At 36.7% G+C, this 25,137-nt stretch overlaps 1 protein-coding gene and 1 pseudogene across 2 annotated transcripts in view; both read left to right on the top strand.

Moving 5' to 3' along the window:
- The window catches only part of PJA2 (praja ring finger ubiquitin ligase 2), a 75,887-nt gene that overhangs the window by 14,482 nt on the left and 36,268 nt on the right, over positions 1-25,137 (top strand). For both annotated transcript variants that reach the window (XM_002713961.5, XM_051853930.2), the window contains exons 2-4: positions 14,516-14,632; positions 16,990-17,190; positions 18,582-19,617. In XM_002713961.5, the coding sequence (XP_002714007.1) occupies positions 14,602-14,632; positions 16,990-17,190; positions 18,582-19,617 (1,268 nt within the window). In that variant the 5' untranslated portion in view covers positions 14,516-14,601. The remainder of the gene's footprint in view (positions 1-14,515; positions 14,633-16,989; positions 17,191-18,581; positions 19,618-25,137) is intronic.
- On the top strand, positions 13,017-13,878 carry LOC138845160 (translationally-controlled tumor protein-like; annotated as a pseudogene).

The following is a 25,137-nucleotide window of genomic DNA, read 5'->3' as shown; positions in this document are numbered from 1 at the left end:
GTGACTTTGGTTTATCTGGCACTTTTTTTGTTAGTCTGGGAATGATATTTCAGGGTTTTACATCTTAGAACTTTTTACAACAACTGTTTATGTGACGTTTAATTGTGACTTTTTCTTATCTTGATGTTATAACCAGCTTAGTCTATCCCTGTTGCTATAGCAAAAAAATCTGAACCTGCTTAATTTATAGAGAAATGAACGTTTATTCTTGCAATTCTGGGTCCTGGAAGTCCAAAGTCAAGGAAGATTTAGTATCTGGGAGGGTTGCTCTTTGCTTCCAAGACAGCACCATGCTGCTGTGTCCTTACATAGTGGAAAGGGGAAGGGCAGATGTCTTTACTTCTGCACTTTGATGAGGTGCTAATCCATAGGCCCTGACTCTCCAGTTTCTTCCTACCATCATTAAGTTTCAGCAAATTTTGGAAAGGGACAAAAACATTCAGGCCATGGTCAGTACTAGTAAATTTTCTTGTAAGTTTCAGATTTTTTTCAAGTTTTTTTGGCTTTTTAAAATGGATATTTCTTTTTGATTTTTTTTCTACCTTTCCATTTTTTTTTTTTTTATATTCTGTTTCCCTTCCTTCTCTTCCTCCAGCTAGAACATTATATGTTGCCAAGTAGAAGCGGTGATAGGCATTTAAAAAAAAATAGAATGATATAAACATTTCACCATTAAATACAGTTTTGTTGTAGCTCTTTGGTAGATTTTCTGAGGCTTAGGAAATTCCTTTTATTTTGTTGTTTGTTGAGAGTTCTTTTATTTTTTTTAAGCTTTTTTTATAAATAAAATCTTGCTTAACCTTCATTTAGTCTTAAGTTCTTTTTATTTTTTAAATATTTATTTATTTATTTGAAAGAGTTACACAGAGAGAGGAGAGGCGAAGAGAGAGAGGAAGGGCAGAGGGAGGGAGGGAGGGGTCTTCCATCCGATGGTGGTGGTTCACTCTCCGATTGGCCGCAATGGCTGGAGCTGCGCTGATCCAAAGCCAGGAGCCAGGAGCTTCTTCCAGGTCTCCCACGTGGGTTCAGGGGCCCAAGCACTTGGGCCATCTTCTTTTTCTTTCTTTCTTTCTTTTTTTTTTTTTTTTTTTTAAGATTTTATGTATTTATTTGACAGAGTTACTGACAGAGAGAGAGAGACAGAGAAAGGTCTTCCTTCCATTGGTTCACTCTGTAAATGGCTGCAACGGCCGGGCTGTGCTGATCTGAAGCCAAGAGCCAGGTGCTTCTTCTGGGTCTCCCACATGGGTGCAAGGGCCCAAGGACTTGGGCCATCATCTGCTGCTATCCCAGGCCACAGCAGAGAGCTGGTTCACAAGTGGTGGAGCAGCTGCGCCCATATGGGATGCTGACACTGCAGGTGGCAGCTTTATCTGCGGTGCCACAGCACCTTGGCCCAGGAGAATTCTTTTATTCTTAAGGAAAGTTGAATTTTGTTAAATCTGTTTTCTTCCCTATTGAGGTGATTGCTGATGATAATGTAACTTATCACATCTAATGATGCAGATATTTTGGAATAGACTCAGTATTACCATTATGTTTATTGTAACTGATTTGCAAATATCTTCATACTTTTCATCTTTGCTAATCACTAGAGCTGACCTGTAGACTTCCATTTTTGTAAATTGACTGGCTGTGTTATACAGATTTTATTGTGCCTATAAAAGGAACTACATGTTTTCAGAACAAGCTATGAAGCTTTTTTCTGATCTCTGAGAAGTTAGTTCAGCATTAGCATTATCTTCCTTGAGTGTTTGATAGAAATTTCTATTAACACCTGTGGGCCTCATGCTCTTTCACTGGGAAATATTTACTCTGAATTTCTTTAGTGATTGTAGAAGTGTAATGCCTTTTTGTTAACTTTTGAGTCAGCTTCAGTAATTTGTACTTTTCTTGCCATTTGTACAAATAAGTTTGCACATTTATTATTTGTGTGTATCTTTTTCATCTTTATTTCAAATATGAAAAACAGATGCACGGAAGTTAAATAATTTGCATGATATGAGTAATCTAGTCAAGGACCAAATTGAGAAATTGCCCAGGATGTTTTCACACAGGCTTTTAATAAACATAATTTGAATAAATGAGTTAACCAAGTTTTGTAATGTAAAAGCCACATACTTCCCTCAAATACATTAAGAATTCACTTGAAAGGTTTCTTGATAGCATCAATAAAGGTACAACACATTGTACAGAAATTGTATGTTGAAATAGTCTGGAATGATGTGGAGGAGATGACAAATACATGCATTTTCTAAATCATACCAGATTTCATCCTATACAACCAGACTTGTTTAATCCAAGACAAGAAGCCTTCCAGGATTTATTATAATATAGTCATTTAATCATCACATGACCAATTTTATAAGTATAGTGTATATTTTTATTTATATGTTTTGTGTAACTGGGTAATAGCTACTTGATAAAACAGTGATTTAGATCTGACAACCTCTGCTTCATCTGGAGTTCTGTTCCAGTTATTTGGGCTCTCCTGCCCCTTTTCCCTGATTGCTTTCTAGAGCTTGAACTTTCTTCCAGTTACTATTAAGGTCTTCTCTCTCGGTGACCTGTACTCTTGGACACTATGAGAACACTAGGGGAATCTTATTTATCCTGTTTGGGATTCTTTGGACTAAGAATAATTCATGTCTTTCATCAATTGTGACACATTCTTGGCCATTTTATCTTTGATTATGGATAGCTATCCCCTTCTCTCATCTCTTTTTTGGAATGCTTAGAATTATGTGGGGTCTTAAAGAAGTTCATAGAAAATGCCCATTATGGGAGGAAAAAACCCATGGATTTCAAAAGTTTTTGCATCAAAATAACTTATTTTTAATACCAGTTTTCCACAGACATTTTGAAGTCCTCTCGTATTTGCCACTTTCTCACTGTTTCCTCCATGTCTCTTTTCTTCTTTTTCATGAGTGCATTTCTTTCTTTCTCTGTATTATATCCTGGTCATTTTTTTCCCCTAATTTCTGTCTTCTGATTTTTTTCAGCTTGATCTAATTAGCTATATTTAATTTATTTTTTCATTCATGCATTGTTTACTTTAATTATGTATTACATTTTTAGAGATTTTATTTCTGTTCCCTCTGGTCATTTTAACTCTTTTCCTAGTTACTTTATGTCTCATTTTTCACATATTAAAAGAAAAAGTCTATTAATCTTAGTATCTAAATCTTAATATTTTGATATCAAGAATGAGAAGCATTTTCTTACTGGTTCATATTTTGCTAACTCATGTCAGTTTTATATTTCATTTTACTTTGGTGTTTTTATTGTGAACCTACATTCTTTGGATTTTTTTACGTGAGAATTCTGACCTGGGTTGAAATTTGACTTGAAAGGTGACTTTCACCAGAGGAGAATTAATTAGCTTTACTTTTGCCATGTGCTTGGAACACTGTACCCTGAGACTAATAATATTCTCAACTGTGGCTCAGGGACTCATGCAGGTAGTATTAATGTAACCACAAATCTAAATGAGGTGGGGGCTTGTGGGTTTGAATTATTAGGCAAGACATTCCTTTTCTTCCCTGCCATCTTTCTGCCACGCAAAGATAAGATACTTTTATGAGCGTTGAATTGAGAGGGGTTTTTGTTTGTTTTTTGATTGGCTTATGAGTACCATTGGGAAATGGAAATAAAGAAGTTAAATTTTCATGAGCTCTTGTTCTATGCATATGTTCTTTATTCTCTGATACTTACTTTAGTTATTAGAAGGATAGCCATATGTCCTAGTGTGCCTGGGATAATTCCACTTGTGTTTTTTTCTTATGTAATTATTAATTGTATCTGTTTACATTCTCAAAAATACCTTACTTTACCAACCTAATTTTCAGTGACCCATAAAAGCCTGCTGCTAACAAAGCCATTAAAATGTTTTTCTGCCATTTACAAAAGCAGCACAAGTATTGGGAAAGAAAATTGGGAAAACAAAGAAGATGGAATAAAAATCACTGGTAGACCCTAACTGAACTAGGATATATTTTCTTCCAGTAAGTATTTAAAAGTTTGTATTGGAGTATGCATGTAGAAATGGGTATAAACTATTGGGTATGCAACTTCAATAAGTTAATGCAGATTGAAGTCAGTTTAAACACTAACTAAATCAAGAAGTAGATCATTAGTACGTTTGTTACCTTTTAACATTTTCTTCTCCTAAAAGGTGCTTACTTTCTCTTGATTTCTAACATCATAGATTGATTGTACTTGTTTTGAACTTGACAAAAGTGGAACCTACAGTCTGAACTTCTGTATTTCATCCTTTTTGTTTTCATTGATCTTTTTGGTGAGGTAACATTCATGCTTGTGCGATTCATTCCTTTTGGGGTTAGCTGCATTTTTGTTGTATAATATTCTTTGTGTTCAGTTCCACTGTTTTTGATCATTTGGGTTGCTTACAATGCAGGGTTATTGTGAGCGGTGCTTCTCTGAACATGCTTGTACATGTTGGTACACATTTCTGGAGTGGATTGCTTAGTGATAGCATGTGCATATGTTTAGCTCTGGTAGGAATTTTCCAAAAGTTTTCCTTGATGGATACACATATTTACACCCTTAATCATATATTAAAATATTCTAGTAGCTATAACATTCATACTAACGTTTGATATAGTTAGTCTTTTAATTTTGGTCTCTGTTGTATAGGGGTAAATTGTTTTAATTTATATTTTTTGACTACTTATGAAATTAAAACCTTTTCATTTTTTAAAAACCATTTGAGTATACTTATCTTGAATGTATGTCTTCAGATTATCCCATTTCTTTTAGATTGCTTTATTCATGTTTAGGAATGATTTCAGATTCCCCTATTGATTTTGGGTAAATTCTTTATATATTCTAGATGCAAGGTCTTTGTTACTTACATGTAATATATTTCTTTTTATTTGTGGCTTCTATTTTTAATCTCTCAATGGTATCTTCTTATGAATTGAAGTTTTAGATTCTATTATAGTACAATTTATTGACCTTTTTCTTTGTTTAGAATTTGTGTGTGTGTGTGCCTTTCTTAAGAAAATCTTTCCTTATGCCAGCATCATAAAGATACCCTCTTTTAGGAGATTTACTGTTTTACATTTAGATCTACAGTTCTTTTGGAAGTGACTTTTGCATTTTTGGAAAATAGGCCAAATTTTATTTCTGCATTTAGTATCCAAATACTCTAGTATATTTGGGGAAAAGCATCCTTTTTTTTTTTTTTTTTTTAAGATTTAATTATTTCTTTGAGAGGTAGATTTACAGACAAAGAAAGGGAGAAACAGAAAGTTCTTCATCCCCAAGTGGCCAGAGCTGAGTTGACCTGACTCAGGAACTTCTTCCAGATCTCCCACACGTGTAGTACAGGGGCCCAAGCACTCGGGCCATCTTCCACCGCTTTCTCAGGCCATAAACAGAGAGCTGGATTGGAAGAGGAGCAGCTGGGATACAAACCGGCACCCAGATGGAATGCCAGTGCTGCAGGCGGAAGCTTAGCCTACTACACCACAGCGCCGGCCCAAAAACATTCTGTTCTTAACAGCTCTGCAGTGTAGCGTTGTCATAAGTCAAGTCTACATAGCATGCATGTGTTTCTGGATACTATTCCTATGCTGTTCAAGATGGAATGCACCATGTATGGCTGTTTAACAGTGGCCAGTGTTGTAGCACAGTGGAGTCAGCTGCCCCTAGTGATGCTGGCGTCCCATATTAAGAGTGTTGGTTTGTGTTCCAGTGTTGCTCTGCTTCCCATCTACCTCCCTGAAAATGTACCTGGGAAAGCAATTTAAGCTTGAACATTGCAGTTTCATCATTGTAGAAAGTTCTGTTGGACAACATTATTTTGTTCTATTCCACTGATCTATTTGCCCATTCCTATCTCTATATTAATAATTCTATGGGTTTTTAAATTTTTCATATTTGAACTGCAGAGAGAGAGACAGAAAGACCCCCACCCACTGACTCAACGCAAGCCCCCTCTCCCCCAAATGCCCACAACTAGGACTGAGCCAGGCTGAAGCAGGGAGCTGAGAACTCAATTCAGGTGTCCATGTGGGTGGCGGGAACTGAACCACTTGAGCTATTGCTTGCTGCCTCCCAGGGTGCACAGTAGAGGAAGCTGGAATCAGGAGCAGAGACAGGACTTGAACCCAATCACTTGTAGGTATCCCAGGTGGTATCTTAACCTGTAGCCAAAATGTGTGCCCATATTACAGGTTTTTAAAGGTATGGTTTGTAGATGAGTTGAATCTTTCTACTTGTTCTTTTTAAAGACTATTTTTACTGTTTTGGCTGTTTGCTGTCCTGTTTAAATTTTAGATTGACCTTATCAATTTACACAAAAAACTTGCTGAGATTTTATTATACTTATACTTCACCTATAGATTATTTTAGGAGAATTGATATTCATAAAATTGAATCTTCCATGCCAGTAAACATAGTATTTATGTTATGTATGCATTTAGTTATGTCTGCTTTAATATTTTTCAGTGATGTTTGGCATTAGGTTGATTTCTAGGAATTTGTTATTTTTGATTGATATTGTAAATATGCTTTTTAGATAGCATTTGTAATTTAGCTTTGTAGCTATGTATCAGAATATCATAATATATATCAACCAGTTCAAACCTACTGTAATGGGTTATCTCTAAGCTCTTCCACTTTTGATGTTCAGAATTGTGCTGTCTCAATTATGAACTTTTTTCCTACTCCTTCAGTTGTTGAACTTCATACTCCTTTTTAACTTATTACACTGACAAGCACAGTCAGCTTTTGCTGTTTGAGTACATGAATTCCACTCAGATAACATAAATTTATCAACCAGAAATGTGGAAACCAGAAAACAATACCATTACATCTTTAACATGTCTAAAAGGAAAGAAAATAAATTGCCAAAGTAGAACTCTATTGCTATTGAAAATATCCTTCAAAAATAAAGATAGTTTTAGACCTCAGACCAGAGAGGGAAGTTATCACCAGCAGACTCATAATAAATGTTAAAGGATGTTAGCAAGGCTGAAGGCAAGTCAAACAGATGAAGGCATGGAAATGGAACATAGAATAGATGTCTTCAGAAACGAATATTGGAGATTATTGGGTGTTAAGCGAGTCATGATCTTGCTTGGTGATATTTTTAACGTATGTAGTGTGAATGTATATGAAAATGACAGAAGGCCTAAGTGAGTAAATAGAGTTTAAACTGTTATGGTGGTCTTGCACTGTTTGGAGCATGACTGAAAGAGCTATTTTGAAAAAAGCACTGGGGCCAGCACTGTGATGCAGCAGGCTAAGCTGCCATCTGTGATGCTTGTATTCATATTGAAGCACCAATTTGAGTCCCAGCTACTGTGCTTCCTATCCTGCTCCCTGCTAATGGATCTGGAAAAGCAGGGGAGGATGACCAAATTGCTTGAGGCCCATGACTCATGTGGGAGACCCAGATGAAGTTCCAGGCCCCTGGCTTCAGCCTGGTCAGACTTAGTCACTGCACCCATTTGGGGAGTGAACCTGTGGATGGAAGTGCTCTCTTGTGCTCCTCCTCACCCCCTATGCTCTGCCTTTTAATTAAATACATATTTTATTAGAAAAAAGGAAAGGGTAGTAGGAGCATAGGTCGTACTTTCAAGTAAGGATAAATGGAAATGGACTTGCCCAACACAGGTCAAACCAATACTTCTGTGGTATTAAAGTGATCTCCCTGAGATATGATTCCCTGCCAGAAGGATACTTAAATGCTCTTTCAAGGAGGGTAGGAACTTTTTTCTTTCTTAATTTATTTAAAAGGCAGAGTTAGGGGGAGATCTTACATCGCTGGTTCACTCCCCAGATGGCCACAATGGCCGGAGCTGAGCTCATCTGTAGCCAGGAACCAGGAGCCAGGAGCTTCTGGGTCTTCCACATGGGTACAGGAGCCATCTTCCACTGGTTTCCCAGCACATTAGCAGAGGAGCTGGATTGGAAGTGGAGTAGCTAGGTCGTGAACCAGTGCCCATATGGAATGCCAGCATTGTAGACCGCAGCTTAATCTGTGCCACAGCACCGGCCCCTCAAGGGTTGATTTTTAAATTGGATCATAAATCTAAATTTAAAAGCTAATCTCTTGGAGGCCAGCACTGTGGCACAGTGGGTTAAAGCCCCAGCCTGCAGCGCCCCTATCCCATTATGGAGCCAGTTTTGAGTTCCAGCTACTCCACTTCAGATCCAGTTCCCTTCTAGTGCACCTGGGAAAGCAGCAGAGGATGGCCCCAGTCCGTGGGCCCCTGCACTCGCTTGGGAGACCCAGAAGAAGCTCCTGGCTCCTGAATTCAGATGGGCTCAACTCCAGCCATTGCAGCCATTTGGGGAGTGAACCAGTGGATGGAAGGCTTCTCTCCCTCTGTCTCTACCCTTCTCTGTAACTCTTTCAAGTAAATATATAATTTTTTTAAAGCTAAACTTAAGTTTCTAGGAGAAAACCTAGTGGGACATTTTCCTGATTTTGAGATAGGCAAATAGGACACAATATATACAAATTAGAATTTCTAGAATTTCTTTCCTTAAACTAAGGAAACTATTGATTTCTATTCCTTTTTTAATCTGAGAGATAGACACAGACTCTGTAGGTAGACTGCAAACTCCCATCTGCTGGTTCATTTCCTAGATGCCCGCAATGGCTTGGATCAGGTGGATGCTGGGAACGTGATCTATCTCCAACATGAATGCAGGGACCCAACTAGTTGAGCCATCACAGGCTATCAGGGTGCATATTAGCAGGAAAGGTGCAGCTGCAAAAAGAGTCAGCCCTTGAACCCAGGCACTGCAGTATGGGATCTGGGCATCCAAATTGGTGTCAGCACTTGCCCCATGAGTTTCAAGTCTTGAAAAAAGGGAAGAAGCAAGCCACACAGACTCAACTGTATTCACAATAAAATGCAGAGGATACAGCTTAACTCTTATAAGTCAGGAAGAAAAAGGCAAACAATCCATTAAAAATGTGGAGAGCCGAGCATATTCTTTATAGAATAGGACATCTAAAAGACCAATATGCCTAGGTGAAGGTTCTTTGAATTATCACCCGTCAGGGAAATGTCACAGTGAGACACCAGTACATGTCTCCTAGAATGGTTGAAACTAGAGACTATTTTAGTCAAGGATCGGAAACAACCGATACCCTTACTTACTTATGGTGGGAATGTAAATTGGCTTAGCCACTTTGGAAAACTGGCAGGATCTATCTCTTAAAGCTAACCACAGCCCTACAGTGTGAGTAATTACAGGTCATGTGTACCTCAGATGGATTAAAAACATGCACGAAGATGTTTATAACAGTATGAGTAAATCCCAGAAATGTGTTGAACAGCAAGTAGACACAAAAGAGTTTATACCTTATGATTCCACTTATAGGAAGTTTAAAACTAATTGGGGTAATAGAAGTCAAGATGCCTCTCTGTTGGGATGAGATAATGACTGGAACAGGGCAAGAAAGAACTTCCTGAAGTGCTATTCTCTATCTTGATCTAGCTGGTGATTATTCAGCTATATATGTTTGTAAAAATTCATTAAGTTGTGCACTTCAGCATTTTATATTTTATTATATGTAAATACTCTTTTACACATTTGATCATAGAGAAAGGAGAAATGCTTGAAAAGTTTTTATCATGAAAATTTTCAAACAGATTTCTGTAGCATACAAAGAACCTCTGTCTACCCTGTTTCTGGTAATGTTTGTTGTAGTTGTCATAAATATATTTTGTTGTAAAGTTTGTATTTCTGAATTTGTAGCTAAGTTGAGGGGAATACAGAATAAATAATTACAGAAGTTTGGTTTTTCTTTTTTGATTTCTTTCATTATTTATTTGAAAGGCAGAGTTATGGAGAGAGAGACCAGGAGATCTTCCATTTGGTGGTTCACTCCCCAAAGGGCTACAACAGCCCAGGATGGGCCAGGCAAAGCTAGGAACCTAGAACTGCATCTGGGTCTCCCACAATGGGTGACAGGGGCCCAAGTACTTGAACCATCTTCTGCTGCTTTCACAGAAACATTAGCAGAGAATTGGAGTGGAAGTAGGGATCAAATTATATTTTATTTCTCAACTAATCTTTCTTTTTCTAGAAGAGACTTTTTAAAAGTGAGGTTATTTCTGGCTCCTAGCAGATGGAGCGTACAAAGAACCATAGATCCATGCTATCAGTTAAACTTCCACATCTTCTGGAAATAAACTGAGTCTTTCTAACTTTGCATAACACTTCATTTAAATAGGTAAAGTGATGATGTGATGACTTCTCAGTTACTTGGAAAAACTAAAATTAATACCTCCCTGATTCACTTCTTTAATTCTTAGCAACTCATTTATATAAATTTTTTACAGTTAGTAAGTATGTAAATACCCTAAAATATTTAAAATGAATGATTGTCATAAATAGAAAAGTTGTGTTATTTATTTGGTGAATAGTACAAGGGATAGAGTAATACAGCAAAAGAAATAGCTGTTTGGAGAAAACTTAGATACCAAATGCTCCCAGTTTACTTTGTATACAGAGATAGGAATGAGATAACAGTATCATAGACACTAATAAAACATAGTGTCCTCGGATGATGTAGAGCTAATCATTATTGACAGAGTCCAGCCTATGTATTAGTCATTAAACAAGAACCAATATTGACGATAATAAAGAATTAGAGAACAAGAAAAGAAGATATTAAAAAGAGCATTACAGACAATAATGGAAGACTAACATGGTGAATGAAATTTTCAGGCTAGGGAGTGAAAGTATGAAAGAAAAGTTCAGAGTGCAGGAAGAATCCATATGGGCCAAATAGGAAAATAGGAAGAAAGTAAAGTACTTCTTTGAGGCATTGACAGGAGTCTCTAAAACAGCGATGAAGGAAAATTTTTTTAATGGCCTGCCTCTTAGTCCTTGTGAAATTGTAGAATACCAAAAGAATTTGGCTGCACACTAACAAGCAATGCTAGAAAACAATATTTTAGAGTTTGGAAAGAGTGGTTTTGTCTTAAACTGCACCAAAATGTGAAGAAAAGGTAAAAATACTTTCAGACATGCAGGGACTCAAAATTTACCTTCCACATACACTTTCTGAAACAATTATTTGTGGAGAAAAAACTGAGAAAAACATTCAAATCAGGGGACTTAGTGCATTCAAAAGATACCACAAAATTAATTGAGTTAGGCCTTAAAAACAAGTAGATTAGATTTCAATCAGGATATTGGAGGGCTCTGAAAAGTATATATATAAGAAAAAAAGTGTGAGAAGTACAGTGGGGACAGCCACTTGACCTCAAGGTTGAGACACCCATGAGTCATATCAGAGTACCTGGGTTGATCTCTGACTTCAGCTTCCTACTAATGCAGAGCCTGGGAGGCAGCAGTGATGGCTCAGGTCATTGGGTTCCTGCCACCCTGTGGGTGACCTGGATTGGGTTCCTGGCTCCTGCCCTGGCCATTGTGGGGATTTGGGGAGCGAACATTTGTATGGGAGCTATGTCTCCATAATTTAATTCATTCATTCATTCTTTCTCTCTTGGTCTCAGGCCTCAAATATTTTAAAAGGTGATTTTCATGATTTCTGCATTTATAATTCTTTGACTTTCTCCCATATTCCCACCAGGCTTTTGCATCCACCATTCTACAAGAGGAGTCCTTGTCTAGATCTCCAGCTTTCTCCATGTTGCTAAGTCTAGTGGCCAGTTAGTCTTTATGATTCATACTGTGTGCTTAAGAGGGCAGGAATGTTTACCCATTTTGTATATTGTTGTACCCCCAGCTCTGAAAGTAGTGTTTAGGACATAATAGCGTAAGACCCTATCCAAAGAAAAGACTGAGTAGAATACTTGTTATATGAACTTAAATCCTTGGTCATCCATATTGAAGTTATGCCGGATTTCTCTTAAATATGTTGGGGCAAGATTAATATGCAGCTTGGGACCCCTGCATCCCATATCAGAACACTGGTTCAAGACCCACCTCTTCACTTTCAATCCAGCTGCCTGCTAATGCACCCTGGGAGGCAGCAGATGTTGGCTGAAGTACCAGAGTCCCTGCCACCTGTGTAGGAGGTCCAGTTGGAGTTCCAGGCTCTTGGCTTCCACCTGGCACAGCCTTGGCTGGGACGGGCATTTAGGGAGTGAAACCATGGCTGACAGTTCTCTGTGTTGTTCTTGTTCTCTTTTTTCTCTGGCTTTCAAGTAAATGAAGATAAATAGACATTTTTAAATTAGATTATTTGTTTTTATTGACGCACAATAATTGTACATGTTTATGGGGTACAATGCAATATTTTGATATGTGCATACATTTTAATGATCAAATTAGGATAATTAGCATCCATCATGTCATCTACTCAAGATTTCTTTGTAGTGTGAACATTCGAAAGTCTTTCTACTAGCTGTTTAGAAATGTACATTATGTTATTAACTATTTTTACCCTACTGTGCAGTAGAACACCAGGAGGATTATTTTTACTGTAAGGAAAAAACTTTAATTCAATAAAAGTAAACCTTTCTGAGATTTAATTTACATTTTTTCAACTTCCATGCATTTTTTGAGAAATAATTAACTTTGAAGAAGAACCCAAGAATGATACCATCTTTTGCAAGTACGTAGACATGACTATAGCTTATTAGACATAAGTATATCCTCCACTTAATACACTAGAACGAAGTAACAAGTTTTGCTATTAACTCTCATAATCCAGCTCTTTGAGAATGAGATAGACGTTTTAAAAGTGGTAATGAAAGCCTGTGTTTCTGCTGAGATATTTTTTGTTTTGAACTCTCTAGTTACCGCTGACAGTGTGACCTGATTCATGTATATTTGGAGGATCACACCTGTTGATAAGTTTATCATTCATGGGGGTGAATGTAGATTTGCACACATACACTTTATCCATATGCCGCTATACAGGGTCAGAAAGATAACATACAGATCTTCTAATTTGCATTGGTGATGGACAGTTAGCAACAGCTGTAGTGTTTTAAATTATTTTTTTTTTCAAACTCAGCCTAAAGAAAACCTACAGGTTGCAACTTTTCAAGTAGTAAATAAATAGGTCAATTTCAAAATGGAAGAAACAGTTTGCTTTTAATGCCTGTTCCCCACTGTCCCTGACGGCGCCTCTGGCTGCACTGCACATGCTCAGAGCTCTGGGCTGCTTCTACTGTCATCATGGTTATCAACCCGGATCTCACCCACCATGATGAGCTGTTCTCCCACATTTACAAGGTCAGGAGTCTGCAGGCAAGCTCTATCTGCAGGTGGAGGGGAAGATGGTCTGGAGGACAGATGGTAACACTGGTAACTTGTTCATCAGTGCTGATGCCTCCCCCAATGGCCTGGAGGATGAAGGTACCGAAGGCACGGTGATCACTGGTGGTGCAACCATCACTTGCAGGAAACTGGATTACAGGAAATCAAAGGCAAACATGAAGAACAGAGCCCAGAAAGGGTAAATCCTTTCATGATAGGTGCTGCAGAACAAATCAAGCACAACCTTACTAATTTAAAAAACCTACCAGTTCGGGCCAGCATTGTAGGTGCAGTGGCTGCAATGTGGGCATCCCATATGAGTGCCTGTTCCAGCTGTGCCTGGCTTGTGTCTGGCTCTGTCCCGGTGGCTGGGGCCGTTGGGGGTGAACCAGCAGATGGAAGATCTATCACTTACTGGCTTGCTCTTTCACATATACAATATAAATAATTCTTAAACGAAATTGCCAGTTCAGTATTCGTGACAGCATGAACCAGGATGTCCTGGTTGCTTTGTTAGACTACTTTGAGGATGGCGTGACCCCATTTATATTGTCTTTAAGGCTGGTTTAGAGATGGAAAAATATTAATTTTGGCAGTTACTTTGGATCTATCACTGCCCATCATGACTGGCTGCTGCTCGTCATCCACACAGCACTGTCCGAAGTGTTATTTTGAGCTCTGCATTTATTTTGACTGTGATTTACTTGGAGTGGAGGCATTGCTTTTAAGGAAAAAGCATTGTCATATAGGTTGTCTAAAAATAAAATGCATTTAAGCTTTAAAAAAGACCTCTTTTTGTATTTGTTACATGGTAAGTTTAGTTTTTTTCTAATTCAGAATAAGTTCTTATTTGAGGTTAAATTATCTGATGAGTTGACTTTTGTAAAGAGTAAGTAATTATTTAGCAAGTCCAGGGTTAAGGAGCTATAATGCTTGATGGAATACCAAAGGTGGCACAGTGTGGTAGACTCCCAGACAGTTTGATTCTGTACCACATTCAGAACTTCTTCCATTTTGGTTGCTTATTAATTATATGTGTGTTACTGTCATTGACAGTTTTAAGGCTGATAATGGGTGATGTTTATTGCTTTATGAAGTACAGACATATATTTGTGTTTTAAATATTCATCTTGGTAGTTTTGAAGTTTGATTACTTTTTCAGATCAGGTTGTGTATTTCTGAGTTACAAGGCCAACAGAGTTTAACCTGGAAGAAATATCAATTTTGCCATTTTATTATTTTGTGCATTTATTATTAATACTTTATTCAATCCATTGTTTCTCTGTAGGAATATTTTGCAACTTACCCATTGTGTGAGTAAAAAGTGAATTGCAACATAATTCTGCTGAACTGGGCACACAGAAACTGCCACATATGTCACAGTACACTGAAAAAGAGCCGTCAGGTAAGGAAGGTGTCAGTTCTACCTTAGAGACTTCTGTAGTTACCCTGAGTACCATATGTGATGTGTGATCGTCATACTAAAGACAGGTTTTGGTGTATGTACTGAATACTTGTAATGCTTAATTTCTATTTTTTATATGAAAATAAATATTAACAGGAATTCTAATATTGTTCCACACCTCTGTGCCTTCTGTTGTGTTTCCACTTTGGAGACTGTTCCTTTGGCATTGATTCTGGAATCACACTATTAAATTATTGGACAAGTTACCAAAGCACTTAATTTTGATTTTTGATTTTTTAAAATAGAATAGAGAATCAACCCCCTAAAGAAACTGAGGGGAGTTAACTAAGTGATGCTGTGTGTTATAAAGACATGCATGCTGTTTCTCCTTTGTGCTTGGAAGTGATATTTTTTATTTTGATGCAATAAAACAAAATATGTGAATATACCATCTATTAACTTTACATATAATGTTAGTAAATATTTTGTTTAGTTCCTATTTAGTATATGTCATTTAATTGGTTAGGCAAATTGATACTTAATATATGTATGTGTATGTATAAACAATATACTATGTAGTAAAAGATGCTACTGTTCACAATGTATATCCATTGTATATCAAAACTTAAATTCAAGTTGTTGAAATGTTAATTACATTTTTACCATGATATCTATCTTTCAGTGGTAGTTTGGATGGTGCGGTAGCATGTATTTGACTTGGCCTGTCACACTTTTCTCTGGGTGTATTTTATCTGATGCTAGTCGTATTTTACTGTGATCTGGTTGGTTCTTTTCATGTGTTGTGTTTTTCTGTTTTAATTTTTCTGCCTTTTTAATTTTTTCTTTAAAATATTTCAATTCAGAAAACTATAGAGAGTTCAGTGAGCACATAGATTTAACAGCTTGCCCTATTTAATCTGTAAATAATATATATACACACACACATGCCTATTATTTTTGTTGAAAGCATGGATGGATATATTAATATCACATAACATAGGATTCATGATAAAGATCACAAAGTGAGAAAATAAAGGTACATTATTAAATAAGAGGTATAATGGAATAAAGACAGCTTTTATAAATACCTCTATATACCAAATAATATGGCATTCACATGTTTTAATACTATATGATTATTTTCTACATAAGAAAAAAAAATGTGTTGTCTTTCAATGTATGACTTTATTGTACTTAGCATAATGATCTCCAGTTGCATTCATTTTGTTGCAAATGTCAGGATTTTGTTCTTTTTATGGCTGAGTAATATTCTGTTGTGTATGTATCACATAATCTTGATCTAGTCATTCATTGGTGGACATCTAGATTGAGTCCGTATCTTTGTTACTGTGAATTGGGCTGCAGTAAACATGTGTCTTTCATATGCTGACTTTGTTTCCTTTGGATATATTCCCAAAAGTGGGATAGCTGGGACATATGGTAGGTCTAGTTCTAGTTTGTTGAGGAATCTCCATACGGTTTGATTCTTTATAATACAGTTACCATTTAAAGAGTTTACTTTTGACAGTAACATAGCCACTCTAAATGAAATCATCATGTCATGTGCTAGTAATTGGCTCATCAAATATGTGTCAAGTCCTTATACATAAGGTACTTAGTTAATTTGGAAGATTATGCTTCACTCCATCAAGAACTTTGGCAGTATAATAAGTAGGCATATGGAAAATATTTTCTGGTAGGTTTCGTTATAAAAATCTGAAATACCTTAGAGGAGCCAAATTTTGAAATATTTTTTGGGGAGAAGAGACTAATAACTTTCATTAGATAGTATTCCATATTTAATTGTCTAGTATGTGAATATTGAAGAATAATGTTTCATAGTACTAGTAAGGTACTCTTGAAAATTTTTTTTTTTTTTTTGACAGGTAGAGTGGACAAGTGAGAGAGAGACAGAGAGAAAGGTCTTCCTTTGCCATTGGTTCACCCTCCAATGGCCGCCGCAGCCGCGGCCGGCACCCCGTGCTGATCTGATGGCAGGAGCCAGGTACTTATCCTGGTCTGCCATGGGGTGCAGGGCCCAAGTACTTGGGCTATCCTCCACTGCACTCCCTGGCCACAGCAGAGAGCTGGCCTGGAAGAGGGGCAACCGGGACAGAATCCGGCGCCCCAACCGGGACTAGAACCTGGTGTGCCGGCAGCGCTGCAAGGCAGAGGATAAGCCTAGTGAGCTGCGGCGCCAGCCGTAACTCTTGACTTTTAGTAGTATATAATTTGGTAAATAACAGCTTATATATTTAAATAGTATTCCCCATCCCCCCACTGGTTGCCAGAACAAAAATTACTGCTATCTGTCTCTTTTTTTTTTTTAACTCACCCACTACCACTACCCACTCCAGCAATGGACCAAGAATCCAGCAAGGCTGCCTGGCCCAAACCAGCAGGAGGATATCAGACAATTACAGGCAGGCGATATGGAAGAAGACATGCATATGTTAGTTTTAAACCATGTATGACCAGGCACGAAAGAAGCTTAGGTCGGGCTGGTGACGACTATGAGGTGTTAGAACTGGATGATGTTCCAAAGGAAAATTCCTCAGGTATGTAAACATGTAACTATATGAGTTATTAATTGTTATATAGGACTTGATCATGTACTTAAATTTTGAGTGGGATTTATATGTATCTATGTGTGTAAAATGCAGCACATTTCTTAGGAAATTCTATTTTGAAATTTTGTTATTGAATTTAATGTCAGTACCGTGTATATTTAAACACAAAATAAAATAGAATATGGCTCTCATTAAAATACAGCTACATTGTCATGGCAGTGATTATATTGCTCCATCCTTCATCCAAAATAAATCATCTTTCAATCAAAAAAATCATTTTTATGTGAACTGAGTATATTTTTTCTGTATATCATAATTAAATGACTTTTCATTTTATCTCTGAATAATTAAGCTTGCCTAGTTTTTTAACAATCGTTTTATGAAATGCAGCTGTCAAATTCTACTTATTCAATTAAAATTTCTTATTTAGTGGTTTGAAAAGGTATTTTGTATATATATATGTACTGTAATTTTTTATTTTTGCACTAGATTTATCTTTCTCTTATACTGAGCAAACTTCATAATTCTAGATTACTATTTTTTATCATTAATATATAAAATCTAAATTACTTACTAAGGTAATTCTGTTAAGGCAGGTTTTTTTCCTAACAAAAACAAGCATCAGTTATTGTACAGTTTATAAATCCTTATTCTACCAAATTCGAAATGTCTTGATTTTTAAAATTAAGCTAATGGTGATGAAAGATAGTCATGCTTAAAGTAACTTACAGACTAGATACAATTTTACTTTGTCTCAGAATTCTGACTATTAAACTTTGGCAAAGAGAATAAGCATATTGACTTACATGTAATTTTTCAGTCATTGCTATAGCACATCTAAAGTTAACTCATTACAGATATATTACAGCGATCAGTTTTGACAGTAGAATGTTATGTGTAGAAACTGATGTAGAATCTTCTGAATTGACATAAAAACAAAATGGAATCTTGCATTTTTAATTTCTTGTTACATTTGTCATAAATACTTTGGAATTTTTTTTAACTAGATGTAATAAAGAAGGTAGGTTTGGAGATCATTGGCAGGGTAGGTTGGTTACCCTGTGACTTCCCTTATGCTTCCTGTTGAAAGGCCTCTCATTAGACTTTCCTTTATGTGTGTTGCAGAAGGTTTAAGATACTAGGATTTAGGTGAAATCTCATCTGCAGCAGACGTGGGAGGCTACACAGTGGCATAAATGAACTCAGAAAGTAACCAGTCTGTGCTTAGATAGGGAACATAGAAGCACTTGCCAAATAAATGCACTCATGTTTTTCAAGTAGGTAATGAATGGTATAACTTCTCCTAAAGTGATATTTATTATGTAAAATTTTATCCAAATTAATTCCTCCAAATGTGTTCTGTTTTGTTTTCTGTGAAGGTTCCAGTCCACTGGATCAAGTTCATTCTTCTTTACTCAGTGAATCCACATTTGAAAAAAATGAAACAGAAATTCCCTCTTGTGGTACAGCATTGAATCAAACTATTGAGAGCAGCCCATCCTTTGTTGCAGTGCATCATAGTGAGGAAGGCAGGGAGGCCTTAGAAAGCAGTGCAGATCTCCATAATCACTCTGAGTGCGAGTATACTCCAGGAGCTTGTAATGCTTCCACTGTCCAAAATGGAATTGCATTGGTTCATACTGACTCTTATGATCCAGATGGCAAACACGGAGAAGAGAATGAGCGTCTTCAGCTTCCTGCAGAAGTTGTTGAAGGTGGTAGATATCAGCAAGCATTAGGCAATACAATATGTGAGTTGGCAAATGGAGAGGCAGAGATGTACAATGGTCTTTCCCCACCAGTTCCCTCTTTTAACTGTGACATCAGAGATGAGTTTGAAGAGTTAGATTCAGCAGCTTTAGTGAGAAGTTCTACTGTCCATCCGAACAACCAGGAATTTCAGAGGTGCTCTTCTGAAGATGAAGTTGTTAGGAAGAAACAGCACAATACTACTATCCAGGAAGGACAGACAGAAAGTTCAGCTGAAGATGCAGGCTGTGCTCCAGGGCATGCTTGTAGGGAACAAAATATCCTGGATAGGGACAGCCATCGAAGTTCTCCTGAACAGGTAGTGAGGCCAAAAGTTAGAAAACTGATAAGTTCAAGCCAGGTGGACCAAGAAACAGGTTTTAGTAGGCATGAGGCTAAACAAAGAAGTGTTCAGAGGTGGAGGGAGGCTTTGGAAGTTGAGGAATGCAGCAAAGATGATCCCTTAATAAAATGTGAAGAATATGATGGAGAACATGAATGTATGTTCTTGGATCCACCCTACTCAAGAGTTACACAAAGGGAAACAGAAAATAACCAAATAGCAGCAGAAAGTGGAGCCACCGCAGGAAGGCAAGAAGTTGGAGATAATGCCTTTTGGAATGGCTGTGGAGACTATTACCAGCTCTATGACAAAGACGAAGATAGGTAAGGTCTCATGCAGTACTTAGAGTGAACAAAGTGGTTTTTTTCTAGTATCATGATTGATGAATGGGTCCCTGATATCAGGGAATTGGCTGTTTTCATTGATTAACTATTCTTTTCATGCAGACTGCTGGTTAGAGTTCTTCACAGAAACTTTCTTTGAGGTGTTTTAGTAGTTTACAGAAATCATAAGTCAAATAATGATTATTAGCTAATTAGTTCAATTTATGCTATTTCAATTAGTGAAATTATTGTATTTATTAAAAGACTGTGTTAAACTAGTGTGGATTTAAAAGTGATTAAGATCACAAATTGTTAATAGGTAGTGTCGGCATGAACCAATAGTTCCTTGTATCACCCATATCCCTTTTTGTCTTTTCTTCCTGTTCTTTCCATCACTAAGTTTAAGTATTATTTATTTTTATTCAACATTTAATTCTGTGCTCTTTGTGGTAATTGCTGTTACTTCTCTCATTTGTAGGTGAGGAAGCAGGCACAAAGATTTGACTAACTTTCTAAGGTCAGAGTAACTGCGTAATGCAGCTGGAACTTGAGCACCTCCTTTTTTTTTTTTTTTTTTTTTTTTTTTGACAGGCAGAGTTAGGCAGTGAGAGAGAGAGACAGAGAGAAAGGTCATCCTTCCGTTGGTTCACCCCCCAAATGGCTGCTACAGCCGGTGCACTGCGCCGATCCGAAGCCAGGAGCCAGGTGCTTCCTCTGGTCTCCCATGCGGGGAGCACCTCCTTATTGCTTAAATCCTGAGGCTGTGTTTTGCACCACTATGAATAGTGTACATTTTTTAAAATAAAACATAACTTCTGATAATTCCAATTTCTCTTATAAATATAGATTATTTTGTGTTGTAGACCATAAGACAGCAGAAAGAAAATGAAGAAATTCATTATACAACTGCTAGAATTTTCATTGTTCCAGTGTCCAAACTTTGTATCCTGTGAAGTTAGTTGCAATCCAGAGAGTGCTCAGTTGTAGCGCAGTTCCAAGATTTATTAACTAGTAGAATTAATTGTTTATTTTTAACTAGCAGTACTGTAATGGAGGATATTTACTATTTTGAAGATGAATGCATTTTGTGTCAAAAATTCAAGGAATAAAGTAATAAGCATTTGATTTTTCTCTAGACATGAATTAAGCTACTATAGTACCAAACGTGTAACCTATTGTAGGAAACAATTGAAACAGTGTTTCTTATAAATTTCAAAGGCTACCTAGATAATTTTCACAAGATTTATTTTTTTAAACTAAGGATAAAGTTACAGACTTCTGCCTCATTTCTGTTCTCTGTTATCTTTTCTCAGTTCAAAATCCTTAAAGTTCTAAAAACAGAAATTGGACATAAAACCTGGCCTGATGTTAATTTCCTTGCTAGCAGATCTCAATCTGATTAAATTAAGATTCTTTTTTTTTTTTTTAAAGTATTCTTACATTTTGCTCCAGAAATATGAATATGTCTACTTAGTATATGCTGATCTGGAACACATAGGGTATTATTAAGAAGTATATATTTCTAAATCCAGGTGGAAATTGGTAAACTTCAAACCATATTCATCTTGGATTTTTTTTGGATTGAATTGTGAACTTCTGTTGTTATTCCTCTGGGTTGCTGTATCAGAAGACCCAAAGCTCAATAGTTTTAGATAATGAATCTTTTTGAAATTATGTTTTATTTTTTTCCTCCTTTTTTTTCTTTAAAGAAAAGTATTTAACCTGTTTGTTTTTGTTGTGGATGTATGCCAATCAAAAATATGAACTTCTCTTGGGTGCTTTTTAATGTCACATAATGAAGTTGAAATCTTCACATTGTTTGCCAACTAACCTCAAGAGAAAGTGTGGTTTCTTAGCTCTCGGTTTTAAACTGTTTTTTTTTCTTTTCTTTTTTTTAAATAATATTTATTTGAAAGGTAGAGTTACAGAGAGAGGAGAAACAGAGAGATCTTCTGTCTACTGGTTCATTCCCCACATGACCACAGTGGCCAGAATTAAGCCAGGCTGAAGCCTGGGTCTCCCATGTGGGTATTGGGTATTGGGCCATCTTGTGTTGCCTTTCCCAGGCCCTAAAATGAAGCAGCCAGGACTTGAACTGGCACACATATAGGATGATGGCACTGCAGGCAGCAGCTTTAACTCACGGCTCAAAACTGATTTTTGTAACAATCAGTGATTGAGTGATTTTCTTTCCAGAGAATGACTCTGGAATTTAGTGGCTATCAGTTGTGTTCTTCGTATACTAATTGTCATTTTTTTCTTAAATGATGTATAAGTATTCTGAGCAATGAAGTAAACTTTTACAAACAGAACACACAGATGGGAAAAATACTTTATAGTTAACAGAGACTTTTTCAGTTCTCAGAACAAGTTGACTCTTGTGTTGACTTACAGAATTTTCAGTTGTGGTATGCCAAAGTGATAGAACTCATTTTGGAAGAGTCATTGAGATTCTTTGAATTGCTCACAATACGTAGTGTTTTTTGTTTTACAATTTTTAAACATTTCTTTTTAGAATCACATAGTAAGATACACAGGATAATGACTCTACCTAGGCATCCAGTTATTTGCATATGTAAGTCTTAAGATAACTTTTAAGACTTGACGTCAATAGGCTGTACAGTTGTGAGGAGTAATTCTATTTCTGTGCTGTTTGCTGTTCCTCCCCCTAACTCCCTGTGAAGTATGATAGCTGCCAGAGTGCCTTTAGCAGGGCACCAGCTGGAGGTTGAAATTTAATAGCTGTATCCTCCTATTCAGTTTCCCCTCTCCTCTTGTTCATCCACCTGATGTTTTACTGTCCTGTAGAGTGTAACTGCTCAGCTGTGAAATGAGCAGATTTGAGCACTGGGGAAATGGGGACTCACTTCTACGATTCTTAAAAAGGAAGGTATAAAAAGCTTTTGCTTAAGTTAATCTTGTATGATTTATTTTCTTGACTTTGTAAACCTTAAAGGTGATAATATTTTAAAAGGTCTTTTGTCATGTTTATAGGACTATTCAAAAAGTTCATAGAAGATACATATTGTGAAAAAACTATGCATTGATTTCAGAGTTTTTTTCCAAAATAAACTTACTGTTTGATTATTTTTCCACCAACATTTTCAAATACCCTTCATAATGGCTGTACATAGAACTCTTTTCAAGAACATAAGTAAAACTCACTGTGACACTTTCAGGTGTCAAAACTTTCTTGAAAATATGGATTTTCCTTATAAGTGAAAAGATAATTTTCATGGATATATGATCCCCTTCTTCCATGGAAATTTCTGCTTGATCACTTCATAAGATCTGAAATGTTACACTCCATGGGATAGGCATTGCAGTTGGCAGTATTGCATTGAGCTTTCTGACAAGAACCGAACATCACCTTGTTGAATTAGAACTGCAAAGGGAATTCTAATAGGCAGTATATAATGGCCAGACCTTGAGTTAGGCCAGAAAGAGCTACGGTTAGCACCCTGCTCTTTTCAAATGCACCCTGAGAACTTTCGGAACTGTTTGATGACACAGTCGTCAGTGTAATAAAACCTTTCAGCAGTATTAGCATGTCATAGCTCTGGGCTTCCCTGTTCCAAACAGATGCATGCCATCTACTGACAGTTTCATATAGCACTTGAGGTTTCTTCTAAGTTTTTCTGCCCCTGTGGCATCACTTTGTTTAAAAGCTAAAACTTACTTAAAGTTAAAACTATTTCTGTCTATGTTGATTTTAATTTGATATTTAAAAAGGATTTATTGAAATCTTGAGTGCCAAATTTTGTTCCGTGTGCTATGTAAATGCAAATAATAATGGTCCATGTTCCCCTGATACAGCCTTATGAACAAAATGAAACATAAAGAAATACTACATAGAGTGAGTTTTCTTTGGTTGGAAAAAAGAAAGGAGGGAAATAGTGATTTGCTGGTAGGAAAGTTTGAATTGCTATGTCTAAGCAGACAGCTCATATCAAGGCAGAAGTAACTACCGCCTTTATTAAATGTCCAGCATTTTCCAAAGGTTGTGCTAAACATTTTATCTTCAGTATTCATTTAAATGTCAGTACAGACCTGTGAGGTAAGTGTTCACATCCTCATTTTACAGATGAGGAGAAGTGAGCTTAGAGAAGTCAATTGCCAGTCTTGCATCACTCGTAAGTAACTGAGCCAGGGTACAACCCACAGCCACCCACCTTCAAAGTTTGTCCTTCCTAGTATATTTTCCACTGCTATGAGTAAGAAAACAGCAATTATGAATGGGACTTTCACCTCATATTAAATGGAATACTTTCTTTCTTCAGTAAAGAAATGACCAGTGGTAGGAAATCTTATAGTTGCATAGTGTCCCTGACTAGCCCTGTGGGCCAGTGTCATCCTGGAGAGCTGCAGATTAGTAATGGAGCTTGAAGTCTGAAGTTTGTCACAGCTAACGTTCAGAATGAAATATTAATAGAAAATTATGCACTTATTACCTACTATCACTCATCACAAGTGTGTTTTAATTTCTGAAAACAAATTTGAAAGTGTTGACAGGTGGCCTCATGGAAAGTTTCCTATTTAAAATCATGTGGCTGCACAGTCTTTAGTACCTACCGGTAGCTTACGAGTACTTTACTATTCAAGCTCCTTGGAAACTTTGCTGGTGAATTATTAAAGAAGCAAATGCACTGTTAAAGAAGTAGCTGCACTGAAGTGAGTTGGACTGAATAAACCAGTCTGGCCTAAGACATAACTGAAAAACAAAAGCAACTTTATATGAGGATCTTGAGTGAAATGAGATCTGTTCTGATCCAGAAGGTAAAAAAAGGTGAAGTGTTTGTGAAGACAGTCTTGGTGGTAAGAGGAGTGGTTGTAGCAAAAATTCACCCGGTGCTTTAAAGAGTAGCTCATTCATGTACCGGAAGGTCTGGATGTGCAACCATACCGGAAATAGATTAGAGTACATCATAAATGCTGTCCAAGAGATTTAACCTTTGTTCCAACAGTGGGTAAAATGTATTTAGTGGCACTTTCACAAAACAGGTACTTTTAAACTTTGATAATTACTTATTTTAATGGAAATCAAAATACAGGTAGCATCTCAGATATGAAGTTTAACTGATACTGCTTTGGAGGTAGCCAAATGTATTTGAGTAAAACAAAATATATATATATGGTGCTTAAGAAAAGATTGCTAATAATGGTTGATGGTTTATTATTTATCAGGCACTGTTAAAATGTTGTATATACTCTAACTCAACTACCCTCCATATGAGTCAATGAGTTATTAAATACCATTATTATATTCACCTGACATGTGTTTAGGCTCTAAAGATGCAGAGAAGTTTTCACAGCTGATTAGTGGTGGATTCAGGTGCAGGCAAGCTGACTCCAGAACCTGTAGTAATATTATAAAATGTACCATCTTTTCTCAGGTGAAGAATATTCTGATACAGAATATATTTTGAGTGGTTTGAGTGGTTGAGTTAGTTGAGAAAGTGGTATTAAATTTAGAAATACCAATTAATAATTGACTGTCTAGGTGTGAATTTGGAGAAAAGC

This window comes from Oryctolagus cuniculus, chromosome 14, assembly GCF_964237555.1.
Source record: "Oryctolagus cuniculus chromosome 14, mOryCun1.1, whole genome shotgun sequence".
Classification (NCBI taxonomy): domain Eukaryota; kingdom Metazoa; phylum Chordata; class Mammalia; order Lagomorpha; family Leporidae; genus Oryctolagus; species Oryctolagus cuniculus.
The sequence above is the reverse complement of the archived record's forward strand: the minus strand, read 5'-3'. Positions and strand labels throughout refer to the sequence as shown.